General features: G+C 46.5%; 1 protein-coding gene across 2 annotated transcripts in view; it reads right to left on the reverse strand.

Moving 5' to 3' along the window:
- Positions 1 to 27,556, reverse strand: part of DHX9 (DExH-box helicase 9) — a 282,357-nt gene that overhangs the window by 120,186 nt on the left and 134,615 nt on the right. For both annotated transcript variants that reach the window (XM_078643268.1, XM_078643278.1), the window contains exons 12-16: positions 8,740 to 8,931; positions 7,909 to 8,050; positions 6,180 to 6,262; positions 5,917 to 6,073; positions 5,598 to 5,698 (exon numbers count right to left, since the gene is read on the reverse strand). In XM_078643268.1, the coding sequence (XP_078499394.1) occupies positions 5,598 to 5,698; positions 5,917 to 6,073; positions 6,180 to 6,262; positions 7,909 to 8,050; positions 8,740 to 8,931 (675 nt within the window). The remainder of the gene's footprint in view (positions 1 to 5,597; positions 5,699 to 5,916; positions 6,074 to 6,179; positions 6,263 to 7,908; positions 8,051 to 8,739; positions 8,932 to 27,556) is intronic.

The following is a 27,556-nucleotide window of genomic DNA, read 5'->3' on the forward strand; positions in this document are numbered from 1 at the left end:
CAGCCCTTCGAGAAAAGCTTTAATGGCAGGCACCCTGAAAACAGAGAGGTGCTGCCTGTTCTGAAGATAAGCTGCTATGGCTGATGAGTGTATTCGAATGGAAGCGTACGCTAGATTGCATTTGTAAAGATGTAACAAGTAGCAAATGATGTTTGGAATGGATGCATCTAGCGGATTTATGTCATGCTCTGTACAGTAGATGACAAAACGCTTCCATTTCGCTGCATAGCAAGCTCGGGTAGTGGGTTTTCATGCCTCTCTGATGAGGTCCATACATTCAGGAGGCAGATTAAGGTAGCCAAACTCTAGGACTTCAGGAGCCAGATCGCCAGATTGAGCTGTTGCGGGTCTGGATGCTGAATGTCGCCATGGTTCTGCGTCAAGAGCCTGGGTGTGAGGTGCAGCCTTTGATGCGGTACCACGGAGAGTTCTAGAAACGTGGTGTACCATGGTTGGCGTGCCCACGTTGGAGCAACCAGGATGAGCGTCATCGAGTGTTGCTTTAGCTTTCTTGCCACCAGCGGAATGAGAGGTGCTGGGGGAAAAGCGTACGCAAATCTGCCCGACCAGTTCATCCATATCGCATTGCCTTGCGACTGTGGGTGAGGGAACCTGGCGGCAAAGCTTTGGCATTTTGCGTTTTCCCTTGTGGCAAACAGGTCTATCTCCGGATGACCCCACTGCTGGAAGTACAGGCGGAGTACAGATGGATGTATCTCCCACTCGTGCATTTGATGGCTGTACCTGCTGAACAGATCCGCCATCTGGTTGTCCTTGCCCGGAAGGTGTTCCGCCATGAGGAAGATGTTCCTCTGAATGGCCCACTTCCACATGCTCTGAGCCAGATGAGACAGCTGTGGAGAGTGCGTACCCCCCTGCTTCTGGATGTAGTACATGGCCGTCATGTTGTCCGTCCGGATCAGCACGACCTTGTTGCACAAATGTACTTTGAAGGACTTTAACGCCATAAAGATCGCCATCAACTCTAGGCAGTTGATGTGCATCTTCCTTTGCTGTGTAGTCCATAGTCCCTGCACCGTGTAGTGGAGCACATGAGCCCCCCAACCCTGGAGAGAGGCGTCCGTCGTGAGGATGATCTGTGGTACAGGCTCTTGGAACGGTCGGCCCTTGCAAAGGTTGTGTGGAGTCCACCAATGCAGAGAGTTGTATGCCCGACCGGTTACCAACACTAGGTCCTTCAACTGTCCATGAGCCTGCGTCCACTGATGTGCTAGACATTCCTGGAGCGGACGCATATGCAGTCTCGCGTGCGGGACTATGAAGATGCAGGAGGCCATCATGCCTATCATCTGCATGAACACCCTCGCTGAGAGTGAGTGTTGGGGTCTGAACCTCTGGATTAGCGACTGGATGTTGTCGATCCTCGCCGGGTTTGGCTGTGCTGTGGCAGCCAGAGTATTGATGGTCGCGCCCAGATACTGCCGCACGTGGGCAGGTTGGAGGTGCGACTTTGGATAGTTTAAGGAGAACCCCAGACTGTGAAGGAGGTGAATAGTGTGGGACATGTCCGCGGCGCACTGTTGTTCCGACTTGGCTTGAACGAGCCAGTCGTCTAGGTAAGGGTAGACATGTATGTTCTGTCTCCTGAGGTGCGCCGCCACAGTCGCCAGACACTTCGTGAACACTCTGGGGGCAGTGGTCACTCCGAAGGGTAGGACCTTGAACTGGTAATGCCTGTTCGGTATGGTAAACCTGAGGTACTTTCTGTGGGATGGGTGGAGTGGTATGTGAAAATAAGCATCCTTGAGGTCCAAGGTTGCGAGGAAGTCTCCCTGGTTCAAAAGTGGAAGAACCTGTTGTAGCGTTAACATGTGAAAATGTTCCGAGAGTATGTATAGATTGAGGGGGCGTAGGTCTAGAATGGGTCTGAGTGAGCCGTCCTTCTTTGGTATTAAGAAGTACAGGGAATAAACCCCTGTGCCTTCCTCCTCCACTGGCACGAGCTCTATTGCTCCTTTATGCAGCATTACGAGAACCTCCTGCTGCAACAAGTGCAAGTGCTCTGCTGACATAGGACGTTGTCTTGGGGGTATGTTGGGGGGGAGTGGACGTTAACTCCAAACAATACCCAAACTGGATAAGCTCCCTTACCCACCTGTCTGTGGTGATGTTTTTCCAGACTGGCAGGAACTGTTAAAGTCTGCCCCCGACAGGTGATGGATGGTCGGGGGGCAGCGACAGGGAGTCAGTTTGTTGGCAGCAGAGGAACGGGAAGTATTGTTGCCTCTGCCCTTGGCGCTGTTTCCTCTGTAACCACCTCTATTCTGTTTGGGGTAAGAGGCCTGGGCGCCTCCTTTATGGAAACTTGTCTGCTGTGCCAAGTGTCCTCTGGCAACACCCCTTGCACTTGAGCGACGAAAAGTGTTGCCCCTGTATTGCTGAGACTGAAGTGCACCCATGGACTTAGCCGTCTCAGTGTCTTTTTTAATCTTCTCAAGGGTGGTGTCAACCTCCGGGCCAAACAGTCTGTCTGGATTGACGGGTTGGTTGAGGATAGTTGTTTGGATCTCGGGCTTGAACCCTGAGATGCGGAGCCAAGCCTGACGCCTCAACATAACACTAGTGTTCACCGCCCTTGCTGCTGTATCTGCAACATCAAGCGCACATTTAATCGCAGCATTAGAAATGAGCTTGCCCTCTTGGATCAACATTTCAGCTCCTTCTTTGAACTCGTCTGGAAGGTGTTGCAAAAGCTGTTCCAAGGTGTCATAATGCGCCCTATCATACCTAGCCAACAGGGCTTGTGTATTGGATATGCGCCATATGTTTGCAGCCTGTGCTGCCACCCTTTTGCCCCCTGCCTCCAGCACTTTTGACTCTTTGTCCGGGGGAGGAGCTTCACCCGTTGTCTGTGAATTTGGGCATTGGAAACGACCAAAGAGTCCAGAGGCAACTGGCCTCGTATATAAGCAGGGTCCCCAGGTGCCGGCCTGTATTTCTTCTCTATACGCGGGTTGACCACCCGAGCCCTGGGGGGTTCCTTGAAAATGTCATTGGCATGTTTGAGAACCCCTTTAAGCATTGGCAGTGTTTTGACAGTCTTTTCTGATGCAGAGAATGTATCAAACAAAAAGTCAACCTCCACAGGGTCGGCATGCATCTCCACCTTGTGATTTGCAGCCGCCCGTTCAATTAAGGCATTAAATGCCGCCGAGTCTTCAGTAGGAGAAGTCTTTATTCCATAAAGCTGTGGGTCACTAACCACCTGTTGGTCACCCTGGTCACCAGTGTCTATCCATGAGTCCTGCTGTTCATCAGGGTCATTATTGGCAGGGAAGTTATACTCATCATTCTGTTCATTTCCATCCCCATCTGAGTAGGTGGGTGAAGGTGTCGGACTCCTCCTAGGCTGTTGAGGAATGGGTTCCACAAGCTCTGGAGTATCTGGTGCAGGCCTCTTCTTTTTTAGAGGGATTACATAGGAGTCCACTGGCTGGGATGTAATTTTCCTCTTGTAGAGCATTAACTTGCCCGTGTCGGCGTCGATGAAATGCTCCGAATCGTCGTTCTGCGAAAGTGGTCGAGCAGAGCTGCCAGTACGCTGAGTCTGCTGCAGCCCCTCTGAGGCATCGGGCACCGTACGAGGTGCGAAAGCCTTCGGCGCTACCTTCGGCGGCAGAGTATAGAGGATTGGCGTTGAGGTCTTCTTCAGCGGGACATCCGCCGTTGGTACCGAGGACGTTATCGGTTCCGACGCCTTGTCCCGTATCCTCTTCAGGGAGTCCGCGACCTGCTTAGTAAAAGAAGCGGACGGCTTCGTCGATCCGACCGAGGCCTTCGATCCACCACCAGGTGAGGATCCGAGCGTTGACGACTTCTGTTTGTGCGCGGACGCACCCTGGACAGCAAGGGTCCGGTCCCCTGTCTTGGCTTTAGGCGTGGACGCCGCCGGCTTCGGATCGGCAGGTCTTCCCCTTTGTGTCGTGGTCTCAGAGTTCGGCACGGCAGTCTTGCGTGAAGGTGTATCGACAGTCTTTTTGGACGTCGACTCCACCACCTTACTCGACACATGCTCGACTACTTTCTTGGAGCCGGCCTCCTTGGCCCCTTTGGGTGCCTTTTCGTGTTCGACTGCCTTTTTCGGCTTCGAAGCCTCCGTAGACGACGGGTTTGAAGCAGTCTCTGCCGTCTTCGCTTTTGATGGCGTGTCGGCCATCTTAGAAGAAGTCGAAGCCGATGGTTTCGGTTTCGTTTTCTGTAACGGAGGCTCCGCTGAAATGTCTGTAGCCGGGCCAGAAGGCGGGGCCGAGGACTTAGGTGGAGGGTCTTGGGTATGGCCGAGTGGCGATCCTGTGACCTGAGCCTTAGTTATGGTACGGACGGGGCATAGCTCTTCCTCTGAGCTATCTTCCGCGGCCCCATAAACTTCCTCGTCGTCCCCTACCTCCTCAACGTATTCGTCTAGGTCCAGGCTCTCCACGGCCTCTCCGTAGTCGGCCTCGACCTCCGCCGATGGAGGCGAGATCTGAAGCTGAAGCTCTTGCTAGTCTGCTTCGGGGTCGTTGAAGATGTCCACCGGGGCCGGTGCCGATCGCTGGGCCTCAAGGCGCGCCACGCGCCGAATCTTGAGCGTCTTCTTTGACCTGAACTTTGAACAGGCCATACAGTCGGCCTCGTTGTGGTCCGGCGACAGGCACTTGTTGCATACAGGATGCACGTCGATGTGTGGGTACTTCGAACCGCACACGGGACACTTTTTGAACGGACTTCGTTCCATTGTAGTTTCTTCGGGGTCTTGCTGCGTCAAAGGGCCTCGATGACCGAAGAGTCACACGACTCCCCAGAAAACCGACTCGAAGAGTTGGAGTATACACGAGAACCGAACACCAACAATACCGACGAGGTTAGAAAGCCTTTTGGCCTTCAGAGAACTGTTTATCGATTCCGACAGGAGACGTCGAAATCACATCCGAACCCAATGGCGGAAAAAAACAATCTGGGGATGGAGTCGATGCCCATGCGCACTGTAGTCCAGGGGAGGAGCCACCTATTCTCGTGATACTTCGAAGACTCTTCCAGGACAACAATGTGCAATCATCCGGACCCAACACTAGGCGGCGATCTATGCAATAGATATGAATTTAGCAGCCCACATGCCTCGAACATTATAGACTCCAAATGGCACAAAACCAAGCAGCAAGAATCACTTTTCAACAACCATGACACTGCCACATTAAACCATTAATGGAGGTTACGTTGGGTCACTGGGAGCCAGCAACCTCAGGTGACCTTCATTTCCCATGCCTTAGGTACCCAGGGTACCACTCACTAGGGACTTACAGGGGGCAGAAATACCAATTGTGAATGTTTTAGGCAAGAGCACTGGCACAGGGGACCTGGTTGGCAGAGAACCTGTGCACTACAATCAAAACCACATCAATTTCCAATCAAAAAGCAGGGGCTAACCATGTATAAAGCTACACTTTCTTACAGTATACCACATAAAGAGCCAGCTTCCTACACCCTTTGTCTGCTCCAATTAACATTCTGCGCTGTTCCTGAAGGAGTATGGTCTTGATGCAGTGGGAAAATAGACATTAGCCTGAACTCCATCCTTGTTCAGTCTTGCAACTTGCCTCTTCATCATCTCTGGCATCATCATCTCGGTCTTTCTTTTTCTTATCCCTAGGTGGTGGTATAAACTGGGTCATTTGGATGCAATCCTCCAGAAAGTATTCTGTAGAAAAGAAAAAAAAAAAGGGTATGGCTATGGATATGAAGGTACAAGGCTGTCTCAAGCATAAGCACGAGGACAGGGATGTCTCCCTGTCTGATATACGTGAGGCAAACAGAGTGCATTTGAAAGAGGTAAAACAAAATAATTAGCGGCATGCTAATGAGAAACATGGTCACTGTTAACCGTTGTTAGTATTCCTTTTACACAGCCATACAAACCTTCTACTGGGAAGGTTCTGCCGTACACCTCGAGGAGGGGGCAGTTAAAAAAATATTCACAGAACATGGTGGTGTCAATGGTAGCAGACATGAGGATGACTCGGATGTCAGGGTAGGTCTGGATAACATCTCGCAAGACCACCAACAGGAAATCGGTCTAAAGGGAGGGAAACAAAGTTTGATAAATTGTATATGCTGGGCACACCTCTTTTAAACACATACCAGACTTATACATATATAGAGACTGAATCAGAGTAACTCACATTTATATCCCTTTCATGGATCTCATCTACTATCACATGACTGATTCCTCTGATACCAGCTTCCAGCTTCCTCAGAAGGACTCCTACGTAAGCAAACAGAGCTTTAATAACCTAGAAGAGAAGCCTCACAACTGCTACAATCAGGGTGAGAAGAATAACAAAGAGCAATATTATGGACCAGTTTTTCCCCATACTTAAGAACCACGACCCAACTTTTTAGAATGACAAACTTCCACGACCCACCTATCTTTAACCGACGAGGTGGTAGCAATTTTTAGACATGCTTTTAAAATGCTGTGAATTACCAAAATAGCATACAGTAATCGTTTGTATATGTCTTGCACTTGACCATGCAGTTCACTATGTCTTTATCCGTGACCAATATACTGATCTGCCCATAAAATTGGAAGATGTTGAACTGCACTGGGCTGATACAAGTTTCAGAGTGGGGAGCTGGCCGGTGGTCAGTTCACTATCACAAGGCTTCTGAATAGGGTAATATCTCGTATCCATTTTTGTGTTAAAATGACACATTTTGGTCATACATATTACAATTTTACAGAGCATGAATACTACCCAAGGACATTGGAGTGCTTTACATGGGCAGCAGATTACATAAGGTCAAATTAATTTTATTTTAAGCACAGGCGATTAAGTGATTTGCCCTGTGCCAAAGCAGGAACTGGAACCTGGCACCCAGACCCAAAGTCGTCAGCTATTGCCATTTGACCAAATCATACACAAGTGGGATGATTGTGTATTACGCAAAGATATTTCAAAAGAGAATGCTCACTATATATGTAGTAAAAAAATTAAAAAAAGGCAGCAAAAATACTGTAAGATTCATGCTTGAGAATAATTGCAAGGGTTTATTTTAAAACCAGACTTCAGCACTTAGTTAAACTTGTTTGAGCTGGTTGTGCTGGAACAATTTTCAAAGCAGCGGTGTGGACATCAATGAAGTCACCGGGATTGTTAACAATACACCAGATTCACACAAAGTGTGGCAAATATATTCAGGAGAGGGGAAAAGGGTGTAGTATTTAGCCGGAGGTGCCTTTTGGAGCACACATTCGTAAATATAATATTGAAGCATCGTGCATTAGCATACTTATTCCAGACAACATATTTTCTGTTGAATTGGCCACTAAATTTGCAATGACATACAGTTTTACTAATAAAATATATAGCGCACACATGATGTCTGGGAATTGGGTTTGAAAGAAGTCATTTTGCGCAACACTAAATAAGAATCTTGATTTGCTTTGCTCCTACACAAATCTTGGTTTCTTTCAGACATCAGAATATGAAATGTGCTTCATTTTTGTTTTCTAACTGCTGATATATACTGAAACATGTACAGGTCATTTACAGGTATTTAAATGTTGTGTTACAAAAATGACATCCACAGCCTTACCTTTCACATTCGCTGTAAACCAGCAAGATTGTCACATAGTTAACTTTGGAAAATCGTCTCACTTTGCAGTTGTTAAACAAAATAAGCCACAATATCTTAGATGACACAGCCACACAAGATAAATACATCTTAATTACTATTTCACGACCCACCAAAAATCAGCTAGTGGCCCACCGGTGGGCTGTGACCCACTGTTTGGGAAATGAGTTCTAGACAACTCATTTGTAACATAACATTGTTCAACACAACTCACTTGTAGCATGCACTAGCACCTTCAACATGCAAGAAAGAGCCATAGGAACAAGTACTGACCTACAGTGCAAAACATAATACTGGCATGTGGACGAGGAAGGGCGGACTCAAAGCGCACACTATAGCCACAGCTTTTTCCTGGTTCCTCTCCCCGTTCGTAGGATACCCGCTCTGCCACTGACACAGCACTGATCCTTCTGGGCTAAGAATTGCAGACAACAAAAAAGGTAAACAAACACAAAAAGCTTGCAATCTTGAAGTTTAGGGTGTACAATCCTGTTGTCCAAAGTGGGGCTGCGGTCCAATTCTCCACTTTGTTATCACCAGCTGAAACAAGGACTCCATTTCAATAACTAGTACTACTACTACTGTTGCCAGAAAGTGGTGGTTACAGACATTCATGCCAGCTCTCTGAAAGCACATCAACTTATCTATATATTGAAAGTACAACTTGCACCAATTTTGTTCTACAAAACTTCAAAATAAAGTTTAAAAAAAATATATATTGAAAGTACAACAGCCTTGCTCATCTTGGGGCCTGATAACCTAAACCGGATGTTATGGTCTTTAGGCTATATGCATTGGCACACTTTTACACGAGTTACCATTAACTAGCCCTTTCTTGCTTTTAAGTGCCTTAATGAACATAACTAGCCCTTTCTTGCTATTAAGTGCCTTGATGAACAGTCATCTGTGTCTGAAAAAACAAAACTAAACCCTACATTCCTAATAAAGCCTTTTTAGACCACAAAGTTAAAGTACTAATGAGATGATGGGAGTTTCTCAGTAGAAGGTCACAAATTTAAAAGACTATTGAAATATTCCTCTCTGGGATGGTTTCCTCTCACCCAATTTGTGTGATATTTTACCTTGCTCGTAGACACGACTCACCTGGGTGACAACAATGTTGCACTCAGCAGCCCGGCCATTCAAAATGAACTCGTCCAAGATATACTGTGGAACCTGAGTGGTCTTACCACAACCAGTTGCCCCACGGATGATGATCACTGGATTTTTATGGATTGCATCCAAGATCGGTTGTTCAAACTGCTTTACAGGAAGAGCTTCTCGGTCACGTAGAATCTGAGAGGGAAAGCAGTGTAATTCAGGTCGGGCACAGAAGCGTTCCAACAAACTAGGCATATTTCAATGCAAAGCCTTATGTTACTGTGCAAGTACACATCAGTCACAAAAGTAGGATGATGGGACTATGGGAGGAATGATTTTTGATTGCTCCCCCATGCCCCTAATCTTAATATCTAATGAAAGGTGTATGCCTTATTTAAATTAACAAATTGTACTAGTTTAAGAAAAAGAAACTGGATCTTACATCTAAATTTGAGCAGATATATTGGGATACAGTCCTGGAGTTCATTCCTACATTGTCCAGGCCACCAAAGGTTATAGGACGAGGGTAGGATGGTTGGAGCCACTGAATACTATAGCAACAGGAAGGATGAACGTAAAGACGTACCTTGATTCCTCACAACTAGGAAGATAAGGTGCTCACACAAGACTTCTGAGCTTAAGCGGACATAGTCTGATATGTTGGCCTTGATGCGAGTTTGATGTACACTTTGACAGTAGAAGAAAAGGTTTAAGAAAACAGATTTGGCTTGACATGCAGCATGCCGTAGCACAGTATGAGAAACACTATTCCAATAGCAGGAAAAAAGAATGTTTCAGCTCTAAATTGATTCCCACGGATGTGCCCATTGTAAAAAAAGAAAAACAGGTGACCCTTTTCTGTTTCAATGATTTTACGGATATTAAACAACATATACAAGAACATTAGAGGGATAACAGACTTGAGAGTAACAGAATATATTGAGTACCAAACTCACTGTAGAGATACACTAGCTCACACTTGATCCCACAGGGAGACAGGAAAGCCAGGGAATAGGAGAAGGGGGAACAATGAATGGGGAATAATGAATGGGAAAGAAAAGAAGAACAGTCTCGCATTTACAACACATCAAATCTCGTAAGAGGAAAGAATTGAAAGCTAAATGTCTTGCATGCCCCCAAAAAACTCCATGAGAGCCCAACAAGCCATTGCTAACTTAAAGCATGTGGTAATGCACCTTTTTCCTTGCCAACAAAAATAAAATACCTCTCCTACATTCATATGGGCGAAAACATGGTGTCTATCCTCATTAAACAGTTTAGCAGGATCCTGCAGAGATAGTGCCAGTCACAATTAGATTATTTTTTTTAATACCCTAAACCTTTTTTTATACCCGTTTGGGTAGACCAGCAACAAACTGGCAAGATTATCAATTATCACAGGGATGGAGGGTGGGGGGCTGGGAAGCCTGTCGCTCGGAAAAAAACAGTAAGACAGGAAGCTACCACAAAGGTGAGATGTGTGAGCAAAATGTGATTGAGATTTTCAGTGTTCTTACCTGCGTTGCGTTGCAGCGCAGTACTGTTTAAAGCTTTCTGCCAAGCGGATAAGTGACATTTTAATTTTAATGAGCATGAGCCTATGACCCTTGAAAAGACGAGACATTATTACAGTTATATTTATTTTCATAGAAAGGTTTAGGGACACCTTAAGAGGGTGGCGGAGGTCATGGGGGCGATTGCTTGGTTCAGTGCCCCTTTCCATTATGCGCTGAACGCAAAACATCTTCCACTATTTCAGAGAACATGCTTTGGATGGCCTACCTGATCGAGTCCATCCTGGAACAGCAAAACATGCCCAAATTAGTTCACAGAAAGGGACACTGCAGACTCAAGGCGGAAAGTAAATATGATGTATGGGCTGGAGTCCGCATTTACTCATGGAGAGAAGCCACTACTTAACTGACAAGCACATGTCACCAGCACAGCAATTTAGAAAAGGGATGGGGGATTTGGGAGAAGTAACAGAGGCCAGGGAGGTGTGCTTGACTTGGCATAACTAGGCCCAAACTGCTTGGCTGTCACATTTTGTCAAGTATTTTGTGCACTGTGTGAGTGCACTCCTCTCAGATTCTTATTTAAATGCATTTCCATCCTCATTGCCCACTTCCCTTTCTGCTATCCTTCGCTCACCAGACAGTCACCCAATGCCCCTCTGACCCGCTTCTTGCACCCCTTTCTCCTCTGACCTTCACAGCACACTCTTCCCCCTAGTCAAACACCCACTACTAATTTGTCCCATCTTTCCAGGCTCTCAGCTACTTCTTCACCTTGTCCACTGTAGGAAGCTGGGTTTTTGTTATAGTAGACCCCCCAACATAATGACTGGTATCTGATGCAACTTTGACTGAGGTGCACTGAGTTCCTGATAATCAGGTCATCAATGCTAGAGTTCTTTCCCCAAAACAGGACAACTGATCCTTAAATGACCAAGCCTTTAGCACCTCTGTAAGATCCTAGTACCTCTGGGACCAAGCGCATAGGTACTAAAGAGAGTTCCTAGGTACTAGGAGCTGCAGCATTTATTGTACCACCCTAAAGGGAACCAGCGCTAAACTCATACAGACTGACACTGCAGGCTGCGTGACAAGGTGCTCTAAAAAGTGAAAACACAACATAAAACACTTGTGTGCCATGTCGTCTAACACTGCATGTAATATTTGTAAGTCATTGTAGGACGCTGGCTCTGTCTATATACTATACAAAAGTAAGGTATAATGTGCAGAGTCTAGTGGATCCCCAAAGGCTTAGAGAGGTTAAATTAGATAATACTTTACTCTCCATTTGTGGTAGTGTGGGGGAGCAGGAAGTCTTTATCAGGAAGTAGTTTTAAGCATTTATTGTACACACTCAGGCAAGAAATGATTTGGCACACTCAAAGACTGAACTCTGACCAACTGTTGTGTATAAAAATATTTCTTTGTGGTATTTTATTTTTAGAACCAAGCCAGACTTGGTGCACGTAAGTAAAAATAGTACTTTTCCAATAATTCAGTTGAATGCAGTTACAGGCAGGCTAAATGTTCAGAAACAGTTGAAATTACTTTTCAGTTACTTTGCAATTACTGTAGGATTACTTTTTTAATTACTTTTCAGAATACCTTTTCTACTGCGTGTGATATGTATAGATATCATACTGGGATCTTTTCTGAATAAAAGGTGAGTACATCAGATTTTGTAAATACACAGTTTAAGTTTTTCACAGAAAAGCAGTGAATGCAGTCATATGGGAGGAATTGAAGTTATCGGTTTGCAGGTAAGTACTTTGTTCTGGGAGTTTGATTTCTGGAGTTAGAACAAGGGTTCCCCCAGGGTCAAGGATGTACTACAAGAGCATCCTCAGCAGCACTAGGGTGGCCGGGTGCTGAGGCCCAATGTTATCTAATGGGGGCAAGGGAGCCTCCGTTTGAGGACTGTTCACGAGCAGGCCACAAGGTTGAGGGAGCAAAGCTCCTGGAGTTAAGCACAGGGCAAAAGAGGGGTTCATGTTAGCACCCAAGGTGCACCCACAGTGGCACTAGGGTGGCCAGGTGCATGGTGCGGTTTTGGCACCAGGTGCCTTGTTTTCAATGGGGATTCTCCGGTTGCAACAAACACTGCAGGCTCAGGGACGAAGGTCTTCAGGAGGCGACCACCGGTTGAGAAGCTAAGTTGGGATGTCGTGGGATACCAGGACACAGTCGGTTGGGCCACCCAAGGTCATGGAGCACCGGGTGCAGGGGTGTCTTTTGGTGTCGGGTTTTGCTTATTGGCACCGGTCGCAGTGATCCTCCAGAAAGAGGCTGCAGGCGTTGTTAGGAGACGTGAGGTAGGTCAGGAATCAACAGATCCCAGGTCAGGAAATGCCAGGGAGACGACCTAGCAGTGTTGGGCCACTCCAACTCAGGCCGTGGGCGTCTGGTGCAGACTCGGTCAGAGTCTGTTTGGTGAGCAAATCCGGTGTTCACTGGCACCGTTCCCTCTAAGGTGCGTGCGCAACAATGTCTCCTGGAGCACGCATTGTAAAATGTAAAGCATGCACAGGATTGTCGCACGCCGCTTTTAAAATGCGTGCGTAGCGAAAACAGTCAGATTGTGAGCTTTTGTTAAAGTAATCATGTTAATTGCAGCGCCAGTCATCCACTGCAATTATCATAACTTAAAGGCACACAACAGCCCTGCAGCTGTGCCCTATTAACAAATGAAAGGAAGCAAGTCTACAAGCACAACGTGTGCTTTCAGTTGATTCTCAAAGCGCACGTCATGCTTGTAGACTTGCTGCATTTCATTTGTTAATAGAGAAGTGCTGGTAATTGCTAGGGTTATCACTGGTGCATTCCTTACCTGCTAATGCCTTCCTGTGTAGCTAGGTCCTCAATAAAAGCAGGAATTTGTGTTTAACTGTATCATCCCTGCAATGTGCAGAAAACTGAATTGTCACTACAGATGGGAGATTTTTCTTGCAAACATGCAGGAAACGCAGTATTCTACATTTCGGATCAAGCAGTTGCAAAGGACTAATTTAGATAGAGTGAACTCTGTTGTGGTTCCTCTCAGGAACATAAGAGAAGATAGCTTGGGAAGGTAGCAGAGAATAAAAAGCCCGAGTGCCTTAAACCATGTCTTTGTCATCTTACCTTATTTGCTGCTTAAACTGCTACTGCGGGCCTAAGTACCTTTCACTGAATAGCTGTCTAGGAAAGTTTTATGCAGTCTTCCTGCAGCAGAGTTTGGCTTATAATCTATGTCGGAAAAGTATTTTTTTCAGAGCACAGCATTGACACTCTTCCATTCCAGTGTGACCATAGTCTCATTAACATTAACGCTCATAGGTTGAACTCTACCAAAATTCAAGGAGAATTGGTGATGGGCAAATACAGCTTGGTATAAAGGAATTCTGATCTACGGACGGATGTCTGATCATTATTTATGAGAGCAAGCCCATCTAGCACTGCTTTTGATAGGAATATTACACTGTTTAACTACCTATAGAACACTGCTTTGATTTTGCCCTAGATGGGGGTTTATGTATCATTTTATTTAATAATCTTTCAAGCAATGTAAAAATGTACAAATTAATGCAATTTTTTTCTTTTTTCACAAACAAAATGCTGAAAGTCCTGCTAACTGTGTCTCACTGCACAGCAAAGTTATTTGCAGGGGTTTGCCAGTTGCCAATCAGATCCAGTCGCCTGCTTCTTTAACTATTACACATAGTTAAATTGTTTGCATTTCATGTGTTCTGGCCATTTAGTTAACCCAGATTTTTTTTTATTGCAATTAACTACTCTGTTATTTAACCTTTATTGTGGGTGAGTCTCACTACTGGAGTCCGACATGGTAAATTCATGGTGAGTGAGGGTGTTTACCGCCAGTGTCTGCCTCTATTAGTCTAAGATATTTAAACAAAACGGGGTAACCCTGTGTCCCTCAGAACCTGGGTAGTTAATGGTTAATATAACAAATGGTTCTGTCGGGTGCGGAACATGAGTGATTCAAACAATACTGTTATTGCAGTTGAGGAACCCCCTCCATTGACAACACAGTTTAAGACCTCCCAACTAATGACTCGAGGTCTTATTTTCTGCTTTAAAGTCTTTTACTTGACTTTTCATTTAATACACACAAAAAAAATTCGAGAAAAGACTGTCCAAATAGATTTTTGTGCAAAATAGTGACTAGTGAACAAATAGTGACAAATATATACACGTGAAATTAGAAATCTATACAATCAATATATACATATATGCACAGTTGTTTTTCTGAAGGCCATGATAGATGGATGTCTAGAGATTCTGGATATTTCTTTGTTTTGGAATCCTAGAAGTCAATGGCCAGCTACGGGATGTCGACGTTTCGACCCTTCTGCGCCTAGGTTTAAGGTCGCGGCGGGTCTTTTTCAAGACAAGGTGTACTGCACAACAGTCCACAGGTCGTATTGAATCGCCTGTAGAGGTGTTAGCTCAAGGCCAAAGGATCCACTTCTCAGTCGTTTATGGTCCAAAATCGCTGGCTTACGGTAAGCTGACTAATGGCAGCGGATCGGTGGACCACTGAGCCAGAGATTTTGGACCATATACGACTGAGAAGTGGATCCTTTGGCCTTGAGCTAACACCTCTACAGGCGATTCAATACGACCTGTGGACTGTTGTGCAGTACACCTTGTCTTGAAAAAGACCCGCCGCGACCTTAAACCTAGGCGCAGAAGGGTCGAAACGTCGACTTCCCGTAGCTCGCCATTGACCTCTAGGATTCCAAAACTGAAAGAAATATCCAGAATCTCTAGACATCCATCTATCATGGCCTTCAGAAAAACAACTGTGCATATATGTATATATTGATTGTATAGATTTCTAATTTCACGTGTATATATTTGTCTCTATTTGATCACTATTCACTATTGTCACTATTTTGCACAAAAATCTATTTGGACAGTCTTTTCTCGAATTTTTTTTTGTATTAAATGAAAAGTCAAGTAAAAGACTTTAAAGCAGAAAATAAGACCTCGAGTCATTAGTTGGGTGGTCTTAAACTGTGTTGTCAATGGAGGGGGTTCCTCAACTGCAATAACAGTATTGTTTGAATCATCTGTTAGTCTAAGAGGCACCAGGCTGGTTAAATGTGAACACTTGTAAACACACGTGTGGGGGCTGCACGTATGAAACTACAGTCCTGCACAGCCCAGTAACTGCACATAGCTATTCTGGCGCAGAAGAGACTCTGCATGAATAGGTGCGGACCTGGAGTAGGCCTTGTATTATTAGTGGGCATTCTTAGAGAGGTCAGTAAGGCTTATTGGAAAAACTGTGGTTTCCATTGTATTATACATCTAGGCCAAATCGGCAGTGCAGTTTCACTCCAAATAGGCCTCCACAGTCCTGCAAGATCTCAAATGGGTAAAACTTGTACGGTGAGTTTGAATGTACAGGGCTCCAACACAATATTTCCACATCTTATGGCGCTACATGAATTGCTAGTTTTCTCTTACTCTGCTCCTAATCAGATTCCTAGCCTTAGTACCCCCATTGAACTGGGGCAAGTAATTTACCTTGCTACCCAGCCAAGGGAACAAAGACCTCCTCCACACAAAATGAGAATCCAACAGTGATTAACTCAGTTGTTGTGAAAGGAAGAGTGCGAGAAAGTGCCATCTTTCTTGCCTTGGTATGCCCCCACTTGTTTCTGAACTGATGATGTACTTTAACTGAGTGTGCCCTGGGTTCCTGCCAACCAGGTACCCAGGGCCGGTGTTCCTTCCCTAAAACTGTGTTGAAAAAACTAAAACCTAATTGGCATCTCTGGCCTCCTATCAGCCCCATGTAAATGGTACCCTAGGTACCCAGGGCATGGTGACCAGAGAAGACCCCTGAGGACTGCAGCACATTGTGCCACCCTCAGGGGCCCTGTGCCCTGACACCCACACACTGCCTTTGCAGGCTGAGTATCTAAGCACAGAACTAAACAAATTCGACATGGCACACATCCCTGTGTGCCATGCCCACAGAACCCACTACCCTTGCATACTTCAGTTACTCCTCTAGCTGGGTGCCCTATGCCAGAGGTGTGGGCACAGGTGCATGATAACTGGGTCCCTACAGTATCCAGGGCCATTCCTGGGCACGGTAAGTGCAGTGATGCCATTAAGAGTATATGGTGCTGGGAGGTTGTCATTGGGAACCCCACAGCACCATAATGGCTACACTGAAGACTGACAAGTTTGGTACGAAACTTCTCAGCACATTAAACCCGCACTGATGCCAGTGTGGGATTTAATGTAAAATGCACCAGAGGGCATCTCAGAGATGCCCCCTGAAAACCTAACCTACAATCCACGTCTGGGCCGAGTGGCTGCAGAGGCTGCCACACAGCAGACATGTTACTGGACCCCTGCATGGAGAGCCCCCGATCTCCTGCAACAATGCACATCTTGGGCGAGGTGCTAGGTCTCCTCCCCCAGGATGGGCAAGGGGAAGCTTCAAAGGCATGCCGCCTCTGTGAGCTTCTCCAGACCATTTGCTGTACCCAGCAACTGACCCCCACCAGTTCTGCCCCCACTCTGGCGGGAAGACTGACGGGAAAAACTACGTCAGGAAGTGGGGTGTGCCAGTCTGTCCCAACCCCACCCCTCAGGTGGGGGAGACTAGGTGAAGCACGACCCCGGGCTCCGGCCATCTTGAAGATGGGGAGCCCTGCCCAATCCCAGCTAGGCTCCTTCCCCCTCCCACAGGAGAGGAGCAGGCTAGGGTGTGTACCCACCCCAGGACAGGGACCTATTGGTCCCTGCCCTTGCCCTACCTGTAACACCCCTAAATTCAGTATTTAGGGGCTACCTGAACCTTCCTTCCTCAGATTCCGATACCAAAAGAAGAAAGAAGATCAAGAAGAAGACCCGCAGCGCAGCTGCTAACAGGACGACAACAACTGACTTGGCCCCAGCCCTACCGGCCTGTCCATCCTGGAACCTGCCTAAATCCTGGCGACTCCTGCGGACAGCAACCTTGAGACACCCAGAGGACCTGCCTGCCTTGACCCTCTTAAAGACTGGGACTCCCATCAGCAGAGGCTCTGCTGCAACAACTCACCTGGTGCCAGCTAGGAAGCTCCGGACCAGCCCACTCTGCACCAGCCGAACCCGGCCCGCGCCCGAGTGATCCAAGACTACGAGGACGTACCCCCGGCGACTAGGACCTGAAGTCCAGCGCCCAAAGACCCTCCTCGACGAACCAGACGACGCCTGCAGACTCGGAACAAGGGCCCCCCCAACCGCGACCAGCTGAGGGTAAGCTTTTCCGACACCCAAAGACACCCGGCACCCTACAGCCCCCTGTGCCTCCCTTTGGGGTACCTACCTGTGCTCCAAGATCCCAACTTACCTCTCGACGTGCTGGTCGCCCCTGGAGAGTCTCTGCCCCCGAGCCTGCAACCTTTCTTCACTTTTTACCTTTTCCATTGGATAACATTGAGCGCCCGATGGCTCAAAAGCACCCTGCACCCAGCCGCCCGAGTACCGCTGGCTGTGCCACCTTTGTCCTATCCTGTTTCCCCCTTTGCCCTGAGCAAGTGACCAGGAGCCCAGCTCCCACAGCCGCGTGGCCTGCTAGCCAGCAGCCACCAACCGGAGGCCCCCTGACCCCCATTGGATAACATTGGGCCTAACTACCTCTGCACCCGGCCGCCTCTGCGCCGCTGAGGGTGTACCAACTGTACTTACCTGACCCTGGGGGACCCCCGAGTCTATGCCCAGAATCACAACTTCACCAGTCGAGTACTCACCAGGAAACCGGTAACTCAATTACCTGCCATTGAATAATATTGACTGGTTTTGACTTGAAAAATCTTTTAAGGGTCTACTTTTGAAAACTTAAAATATTTATATAAAATCATCCGAATTCCGAAATACTCACCTGTGATCAGGAGAGGAGCCAGGACTGTACCTTGTAGCCCAGTACTGAACCGCGAAAGTAATCCCTAGAGGGTTGACTAGTAACTTGTATTTTCCCCATCTGCTTTTCTATGAAATTTCTTCTGTCTACTTTTGAAAACTAGAAATATTCTTTAAAAATCCTACGAAATACTGAAACATGATTACTTACCTGTTTTAAGTTGAGACCCCAGTGCTGGCCCCAGGAGCCCAGTACTGGATTACAAAAGTAACGAGATCGTACTTTACCTGCAACCTGAATTCTCAACAAATCAAAAGTCTCGGCATTTGGCTGGATAGAACACTCAATTTTAACTACCAAGCAACTAAGCTCGCTGCCACATGCTTCGGGCTCTTGAGGCTACTTCGCAAAATCCTCCCCCTTCTCCCGTTCCACTCTAGACTGATCATGGTCCAAGGGCTGATTCTATCTCGCCTCGACTGCGGAAATGCCCAATACCTTGGGGCCCCACAGTCCACGCTCAATAGACTTCAAATTATCCAAAACGGTGCCGCCAGGACCCTCCTCGATATCCCGCGACGAGTCTCAGTCAAAGCCCGACTGAAAGATCTCCATTGGCTTCCGGTGAAATCAAGGATTGAATTCAAGGCTATGTGTATTGTCCACCGCTCCTACTGGGGAACAGGCCCTGCTATCAACCGCCCCCTGGTAAATGCCTATCATCCCAACCGTCTCCTCAGATCCGGGACATCCTATCTCACCACAGTGCCCCGATTTAAGAGAGCCAGGTGTGGAGGCCGCTCGCTCTCCTACAACCTAGCCAAGATCTCGAACACTCTCCCGCTCTCAATCAGATCAGAACCTAAACTACTTACCTTCCGAAAGCTTCTTAAAACCTGGCTTTTTAACAAATCATCTTTTTAATAATGTATCTTAATAATTCTTTAAAGTCTAGCGTACTCCAACTAGCCCAACCTCTGCAGCGCTGGGACGCCCCAGGGTAGCCATCGCGCTTTATAAATTATCTTTTCATTTAATTTCTCCCATTGGATAACATCGCCAGATTTCTGTGAAAAGTTTTTAAGTGTGAACTTTTAAAATAGCTTTTTATTCCTGAAAAATCACTACAATACCTAAAACGTTTTTGCTAAACTATTTCCAACTTAGACCCAAGGACTGAACCTAGGAGCCAGTCCTGGAATTACGTAAGTAATCTACAAAGTAATCAACTGTGTTTATATAAGGAAATCCATTGAGCTCAATGCTAAATTGTGTGTAGAATGGTGTTGTCTACTGCAACCCCTGTACCTATTGTATTGACAAAGTTTATTGCCTTTCTGCACAGTACTCCTCTGAGACCTCTCAGATTGAGAACAATATATTTTGATACCGGTTTGTTCTAGAAATAAAAACTATATCTTTTGATATAAAAACAATTGGCCTGGAGTTCAGTCTTTGAGTGTGTGAAACCTTTTGCTGACTGAGTGTGTACAACAAATGCTTTACACTGTCCTCTGGTACTGCCTTACTCTCTAAAGTGGTAGCTTGGTCGAGCAGTAAGGTCACACCTGGCTTTAACTTGTTATACCTCTGGGGTTTGTGGACTCTATACACACTGTACCTTATTCTGGTCCAGTATATATATAGAGCCACTTTCGCACAAGGGGTGAATAAGAAAGTCTGTATCTGAGCAACTGATAATTAGCCAGGCCCACTAGAGGAAAGGAGGGGGTCTAGATCTCTGGAATCAACCTCTTGCCTTTTAAGTTTTAGGTGGGAAAGGGTGAGGTAGTAGTGATGCCAACTAGTTGCAGAAATGAGGCTCTCAGATGAGCTCTTTCCAGAGAATACTTGAAGTTGCCATGATTTTCCCCCAGAATACTGTGCAGGAAGGTTGGGAGATATTGTGGCACACTAAGGTTGTCCAGGGGTGCCTGGCATCTAGAACTTTACACCCACACTTCAAAACCCCTGCACAGGGGAGAGACAGTGAGAAGACCCTGGACCTGGGAGACGATGACAAAAGAAAAGATGCCCAGCTGACATGAGAAGTTACCTGATGCCCTCCAAACATGGACTAAGGACTTTGTTACCAGGTGACTCACAGGACTCGAAGGGTCTCCAAATGGCCATTGGCACTGGCCCCAGGGGCGTAACACAGGCCCCTGCAGCCCCCGCCGGGGGGGGCACCCTCACCCTCCAGCGGGCCCCGTCAGCACCGCACTTCTGTGGGGCGCTCTAGATTGAGTCCAGAGGGGGCCCCTTCACTTACCCTGCAGGGGGCCCCCTCAAGGATCGTTACACCACTGACTGGCCCACTTATGCTCCCCTAAGGACCTGTTGGGAGAGAATTACTTGGGTCACACTGTCCCAAGTGCTGTGCTAGACAACCAGGAGTCTGGGGCCGGGAGAGGCAGGAGGGTGCTCTGCTGCCTGGTTGTGGTGGGGCTGCACAAGATGCCCCACCAGGAGAGGAGGAGAGAACAAGGAGTCAGGCAGAGGAGAAAGCCGGAAAAGGGAGCCAGAAAAATCTAGCTCCCTGTAAATATGCCCCAGTCCTTTAGAAACCAGGTGGGTCGTTGGTAATGCTCCTGGTAGCTAGACCAGACTGCCAGGAACAAAATAAGCCTATCATGAAGAAAATTGGCCCATTGGGGGGAAAGAATGAAACTTTAAACATTTGCCTCCTTTTTTTAAATTCAAAGAAAGCGAGAGCATGATGCTCCGCCGTACATTTTGGGTGGTGGGTGCTTCTTTATTGGGGACACATTGAACGGAGACCTGGACCTCTTCTCCAGGACCCTGATGCATGGAGGAAGGCCACATGAACTGATGGCTGGGTGTGTTGAAAATAGTGTTTTTTTTAAGGGGGGGGGGGGGGGGGGGGAAGAGTACTGCCACTCACTGGGGCAGGAAGAATATACTTGGCAAGCATCTGCTCTCGTCCAGCAGGAGCTCCAAGAACTGTGCCGACCAGAGGGCTGGTGCTGCTCCGGAGAGCTGGAGTTGTGGGGGCCCTGGGATCACCAACAAAAAATAAGTCAACTGGGAGCCCCCAGTAGGACCAGATACACTCCATGATAAAACAAGACAAAATATAGCAAATAACATGTTGGGGCTGCTTCATTTGCTGCCTGGACCCGCTCATTTAATGTTCACGCTTTTGGGCCTTGATCACCTCAAATCTCTGCGAGGGCAGTTTTGACATATTGTTTTCCATCATGGTGCCCCAATGCAAGGTTAAATGTTGGGGGCTGCAGGGAGCACAGCAATTCTCCAGAAGAGATTTATCAAAAACTTGCTTTAAGTTTCAGGGGACAGTAGATGTATGACCCCAGGAAAGTCTGCTCATTGTTTTTAAGTGATCCCAAAGCTGGAGGTTTTGCTCTTCAGCTCAGGAGTTTTGGGACCTCTGGTGGCTGTATTATATGGCCAGCTTATGGATGTTCTGAATTGCATTTCTTTATTAACAGCATTATTAATGAACAGCGCAATGCCTATACATTTAATGAACACCTTTAAAAATGTTTATTAATTCCATTGCTTTAAAATTGTGATACAAGGGTAAAACACAATATAATGCTATTTTATTAACATGGTGAAATCCTGACAAAGCCTGTAGGCTGTCTTCTACAGATTGACATCCCTTTTAATGTATAGACTTGACACAGTATAAAATGGTTCCTGTTATTAATGTGTTAAAGTTAATAACCTGACCAAACCAGTCATCCTGCTTTATATGACGAAACTACCTTATAACTGCGGCAGGTGGGGTGATTGTGATTATGTGGTTCAGGACCCACTAAAGGTGAAATGTCATATGAGAATGTCGAAGTTATTTTCATTTACCTGATGTATATATTTGTAAGTTAATAGTTGCGTATGGTTGTGCAATAAGTGTACTTTTCCCTTTGAAAAAAAAAAGCACTAACTGGACAACTTTTTGGAGTATTGTTGTTGCGTGCCGGAAAATTGGTATGGTTTTTCCACACCATCTCTTCTAAATAGGCTTTGGACTTATCAACTTTGCTACCCTAGCCAAGTGCTACAATGAGGTACTTGGCTCCGAGTCAAAAGACAATTGCAGACTTATTACTTGCACAAGACTCTAATTCTTCTCAACTAATCACCCAGTTTCTCATAGTCTCTCTTTGTAGTTTTGACATGTTTTAGCCAATACTGATTTGCAGACCTCCTCTGGACAATCCAGCAAGGACCTATACCAAAATTCTTTACTATACACACTTGCTTCTGCACAGTCAAGAAATATTCAAGTATATTATATGTGTGTGTAAATAAACAATCATATGTACAGGACACTTCTGATTTTGTGCGAAAAGTTGAACATGTGACATGGAGTCCCGATCTGTTTTTAATGACTTTGGATGTTACTTCCCTTTATACATCAATCAGGCACTGTGATGGGCTGAAAGCGGTAGAGCACTTTCTGAACAGACACCCCATTAACTTTGTCACATAACAAAATGTTGTTAACTATGGTGCAGAGATATTTAAAACAAAACTTTTTCCTCTTTAATAATCAAGTATACCATCAGATTAGGGGAGTTGCAATTGGGGCCTGCTTATCCCCCCAGCTACGCATGTTTGCACATGGGGCTGTGGGAGGAGCAGGTCCTTACGGGGCAACACAGAGCGACTGTGGAACAACATGTAGTATTGTACCTTACATATATTGACGATCTATTCCTTATTTGGGGGGTTCAGAAGGCAGTGAAAGGGAATTCGTAGATGAGCTGAATAACAGCTTAAATCTACAGTTAACATCCACTATCCATGCCACATCCATTTGCTTCCTTGATGTTGAGGTTTATGTAGAGAACAATAGCCTGGTCACAAGACTGTTTAGGAAACCAACCACGGGGAACACAGTTTTCTGCATGATGCAAGTCCTCATCTGCACCACCTGATATGCAGTATCCCATATGGTGTGATGCTGCGTATCAGGCGTATTAGCAGTTCCGACACAGAATGTGTAATTGGCAAGGAGGCAAGTAGGTTGCTTTTTTTGGCCAGGGGCTATTCACATAAAACACTTGACAGTGCTATCAAGCGCACACGAGGGATGACGAGACGTCAGGCATTAATTCCCAAAGTTAAACAGAGTTCTGAAACACATGTGGACCCCAATGTTCAATCACGCATCATCCTAACATACAATAGACAACCTTCAGAACTTAGGAAGATTTTCTATAGAAATTGGAACCTGGTAAAGAGGGATCCAACAATTGGGAATTGTGTTATCAATAAACCGGCACTCAGTTAGAAAATCTCCTTTATGTAGTGCTTTGGTGAGCAATAGCCCTGAAGTATCCACTCCTAGCACTTGGATGGCGTTAAGCAAGGGTTTCAGGAAATATCCAAATTGTAAAGAGTGTCGTTTTGGGTGCAACAAAACCCATTACAGTAGTCCGTTTAAAACGGAACCCATCTTGATTACAAAAAGACTAACTTGGAAAACTGATTATGCAGTCTATGTGCTGGAGTGTCCGTGTGGGTTGGGGAACGTTGGTAATACCAGGCTACCCGCCCACAAACTGATACTCCAGCACATTAGGACTATCACAGGCAAAGATCAGGCCTACCCTGTTGCCAGGCATTTTGAGCTGAGACATGGAGGGAATCCAAATCATCTCCAATATTTTGCTATGGACAAAGTGTTGCCACTCAAACCGGGGGGGGGGGGGGGGGGGGGGGAAGGGGAGAGTGATCGGGAGGCCAAGAGACCCGATATATATTGGAGCTCAATAGCAAGGACCCAACTGGGTTAAATGCGAGTGAGGATCTGTACACCTGTCTTTAGTTATCTTTAAAGAAATGAATTATATCGAATAGTTTTCTTACCTGTCAGTGTAGTTTTGTAGTGGGTACGTTAGCCCTCCTCCTTGCTGTGGCCGTGATAATGGAGTCTGCGGAGACCGTGCCCTGAATGTAGGCCGGGTCCTTTGCGGCATGCTTGTACTTCTTCTCAGTTCTGGGAGTCACTGCCTTGCATGTTGCGGGCTCCCTGAAAGCTTCCTTCCCCTGAGCCAAGACGCTCTCGAGCATCGGGAGGAACTGGCTCCTCGTTTGTGTTGGGAGCAATTTTCTTACCTGTCGGTGTAGTTTTGCAGCTTGAAGATCTTTCTGGATTCACTATGCTGTGCATTATTCCGCGGTCTTGTGGTTGGGTCCGGATTCGTAGTCTTTTCTCAGTTTTTTTTTTTTTTGTAGCCCAGGTGGGCGTCGGCGTCACACCCCTTTGGGTGTATTTCCGGTGACGTCGGCATGCTTCTTGCGGAAGCTCCCACTCTTGGGCACCATCTTCGGTTCTTTTTTTCCATTTCCGAAGTAATGGCAATGTTCTATTTAGTTGGTATTTTACCGCTTTGTTCTTTTAAAAGTCCTTTCTTTTGTTAACCACCTCTTCTCTCTCCAGCCTCATCTTTCTGGTAGAGGTGGGTGGGTTCGCTAGTGAATCCAGAAAGATCTACAAGCTGCAAAACTACACCGACAGGTAAGAAAACTATTCGTTTTGCAGCGTGAGTCTTTCTGGATTCACTATGCTGTGCATAGATTTTGTAGCGGTTTCTCATCTCTGTGACGGCTGGGTGGAAGATGGGTGTTGAATATGTGCTGTAGCACCTTCTGTCCAACTTGAGCTTCCTTGTTCATTTGTATGTCCACACAGTAGTGCTTCGTGAACGTGTGCACCGAAGCCCATGTTGCCGCCAGGCATATGTCCTCTATGGGTGTGTTAGCCAGGAAGGCTATTGTAGCGCCCTTCTTCCTAGTGGAGTGGGCACGTGTCCCCTCTGCCAGCTCTTGACCTGCACGCTTGTGGCAGAGTTGAATTGTCTGTGCGATCCATCGTGCAATCGTCTTTTTGGTTACTGCTTTCCCCATGAAGCTGTTTGCGAATGACACAAAGAACTGTTTTGTTTTCCTGTGTCCCTTCGTCCTCTCAATGTAGTGCATGACTGCCCTTCTGGCGTCCAGGGTGTGCAGAGCTCGCTCTGCGCTAGTTGTTGGTTTTTGGAAAAAACTCGGTATCTGTATAGACTGGTTCATGTGAAATTTGGATACCACCTTCGGCATGAAGTGTGGGTCAGTCCTCATCACAACCCTATCATTGTGTATTTGTATGTAGGGTTCTTGTAGCGTCAGCGCTTGAAGCTCGCTTACTCTGCGTAAGGACGTTATTGCAACCAGGAAGGCTGTTTTCATAGTTAGCATCTTTAGGGAGGCCTTGTGAAGTGGTTCAAAGGGCTCTTTCAAATGTTCCGTTAGGACTGTGTTCAAGTTCCATGCAGGTGGCGGCACCCGCTTGGGTGGTGCGATCCTTTTCGCTCCTTCCAGGAATCTCTTCACCACCTGTGATGTGAAGAAGCTCCTGCACGTTTCTCCCCTTGTGTAGGCGACTATCGCTGCCAAGTGAACTCTCAAAGAGGATGAGCTAAGGTTCTTCTCCAGCAAGTGCGTCAGGTACCTTAGCACTGTGGAGTCCCTCTTCATTTTATTGTGAAGTCTTTCCTGTCTGCACCATATTGTGAATATTTTCCATTTCTTCAATCCAATTTTCCATGACTTCAATCTCCACTGGAACGATCAGAAAGACACAGTGGTGATTAGTCTCAAAACTTTCCTTAATGCGCTTGACCTCACCCAAATATGCGATAGACCAACACACGACAAAGGCTCGATACTCTATCTCATCATCGCCAAAGAGGACTCTACCCAACTGGAGGCGATCCAACCCTGCGACTGGTCAGATCACCACATTATCTCCTTCTTTATCAACGAAAAAGTTAAACCTAACCCGGCTCAACCAACCAAATCCAAAACCTGGAAAAGGGACATGAAGAATCTTAACCCCACTACCCTGCCTCCCCACATCGGCAATCTCCTCCTTCCCCCTTCAGGTGCCTCGGATGTTCAATCACTGACCGACCACTACCTTGACTCTATGAATACAATAGTCAATGAAGTCGCTCCATTGCAACTGAAGAGAGTCTCCACCAAAACTTCTAACCCCTGGTATGACGGCAGACTCAATGACGACAGGCGTACTATGCGGATGGCTGAGCGTACATGGAGATCTGACCCTTCATCACTGCATCTCAAAACGCTTAAGAACCATAGAAATGCCTACTTCAGGAAAATAAAGCGCACAAAGTCGGACTACTTTAGCCGCCAGTTAGACCAAGCAAAAAACAGGCCAAGAAAGCTGTTCGAACTAATCAAGACTCAAACAAAGACACAACCCTTACAATCAAACAGCACAACAAGCGACACCCCACACTGTGAAGCCTTCTCTGCTTTCTTTAAGCTAAAGACTGACAACATAAGAAATGACCTCATCATGGATGTAAGCCGATTCCCCAACCACACCAGAATGTCTAACACCCAACCTAAAAACAAGACATCATGGCTGTACTTCGACACCTACTCGGAGGAAGCAATACACAAACTGCTCTGCACCTTGAAGCCCTCTAATCACCTCATAGGCCCCCTACCGGCTAATGCTGTAAAAGACTTCATCCCCTTGCTCCTCCCTCTTTGGACCAAAATCATCAACAGCTCCCTTCAACAAGGTCTCATTCCAGACTCCCTCAAGGTGGGGCAAGTCACGCCTATACTCAAGAAACCTACAGCTGACCCGTCTGACCTAAACAATTACCGTCCCATCACCAATATCCCCACCCTGGCCAAACTGCTGGAGAAATGTGTCCAACTCCAACTAACAAAACACATTGACCAATTTGACCTCCTCAACCCTCATCAATCAGGCTTCCGAGCGAAACATAGCACGGAAACAGCTATGACACACACAATTGATGACGCCCTCCAAATCCTTGATCGCAATGAGTCTTGCCTACTCATCCTTCTTGACCTCTCTTCAGCATTTGACACGGTCAAACATGAGAACTTACTGGAGCTGCTAAGCACTAGAATGGGTCTATCGGGAACTGTTCTCAAATGGTTTTCGTCCTTCCTTCATAACCGGTCTCAGAAGTTCAAGATCGACAATGTGCTATCTACACCTGTGCCTGCAGATCTAGGTGTTCCACAAGGATCCTCCCTCTCCCCCACACTGTTCAACCTCGTCATGGAACCGCTCGCCACCTTGCTCCAAGCATCCAATGTTCAATTCCATATCTACGCCGACGACACAACTTTACCTAAAGCTACAATCCCCGGAAGATATCAAACTTCTGAATTCCACACTTATTAACACTCAATCTTGGCTGGCCGATAATCACCTCAAACTAAATGCTCTGAAAACTGAGTTCCTACTCATCTCACCCCCGGCGAAAATTTCCACCACCCAAACCTGGCTCAATAACCTAACAGCACTCAATGTCCAACCTACCATCGTGGACTCTGCGAAATCCCTAGGCATCACACTCTACGCCAAGCTCAACATGCACCAGCACGTTAA

This window comes from Lissotriton helveticus, chromosome 1_1, assembly GCF_964261635.1.
Source record: "Lissotriton helveticus chromosome 1_1, aLisHel1.1, whole genome shotgun sequence".
In the NCBI taxonomy this organism is placed as follows: domain Eukaryota; kingdom Metazoa; phylum Chordata; class Amphibia; order Caudata; family Salamandridae; genus Lissotriton; species Lissotriton helveticus.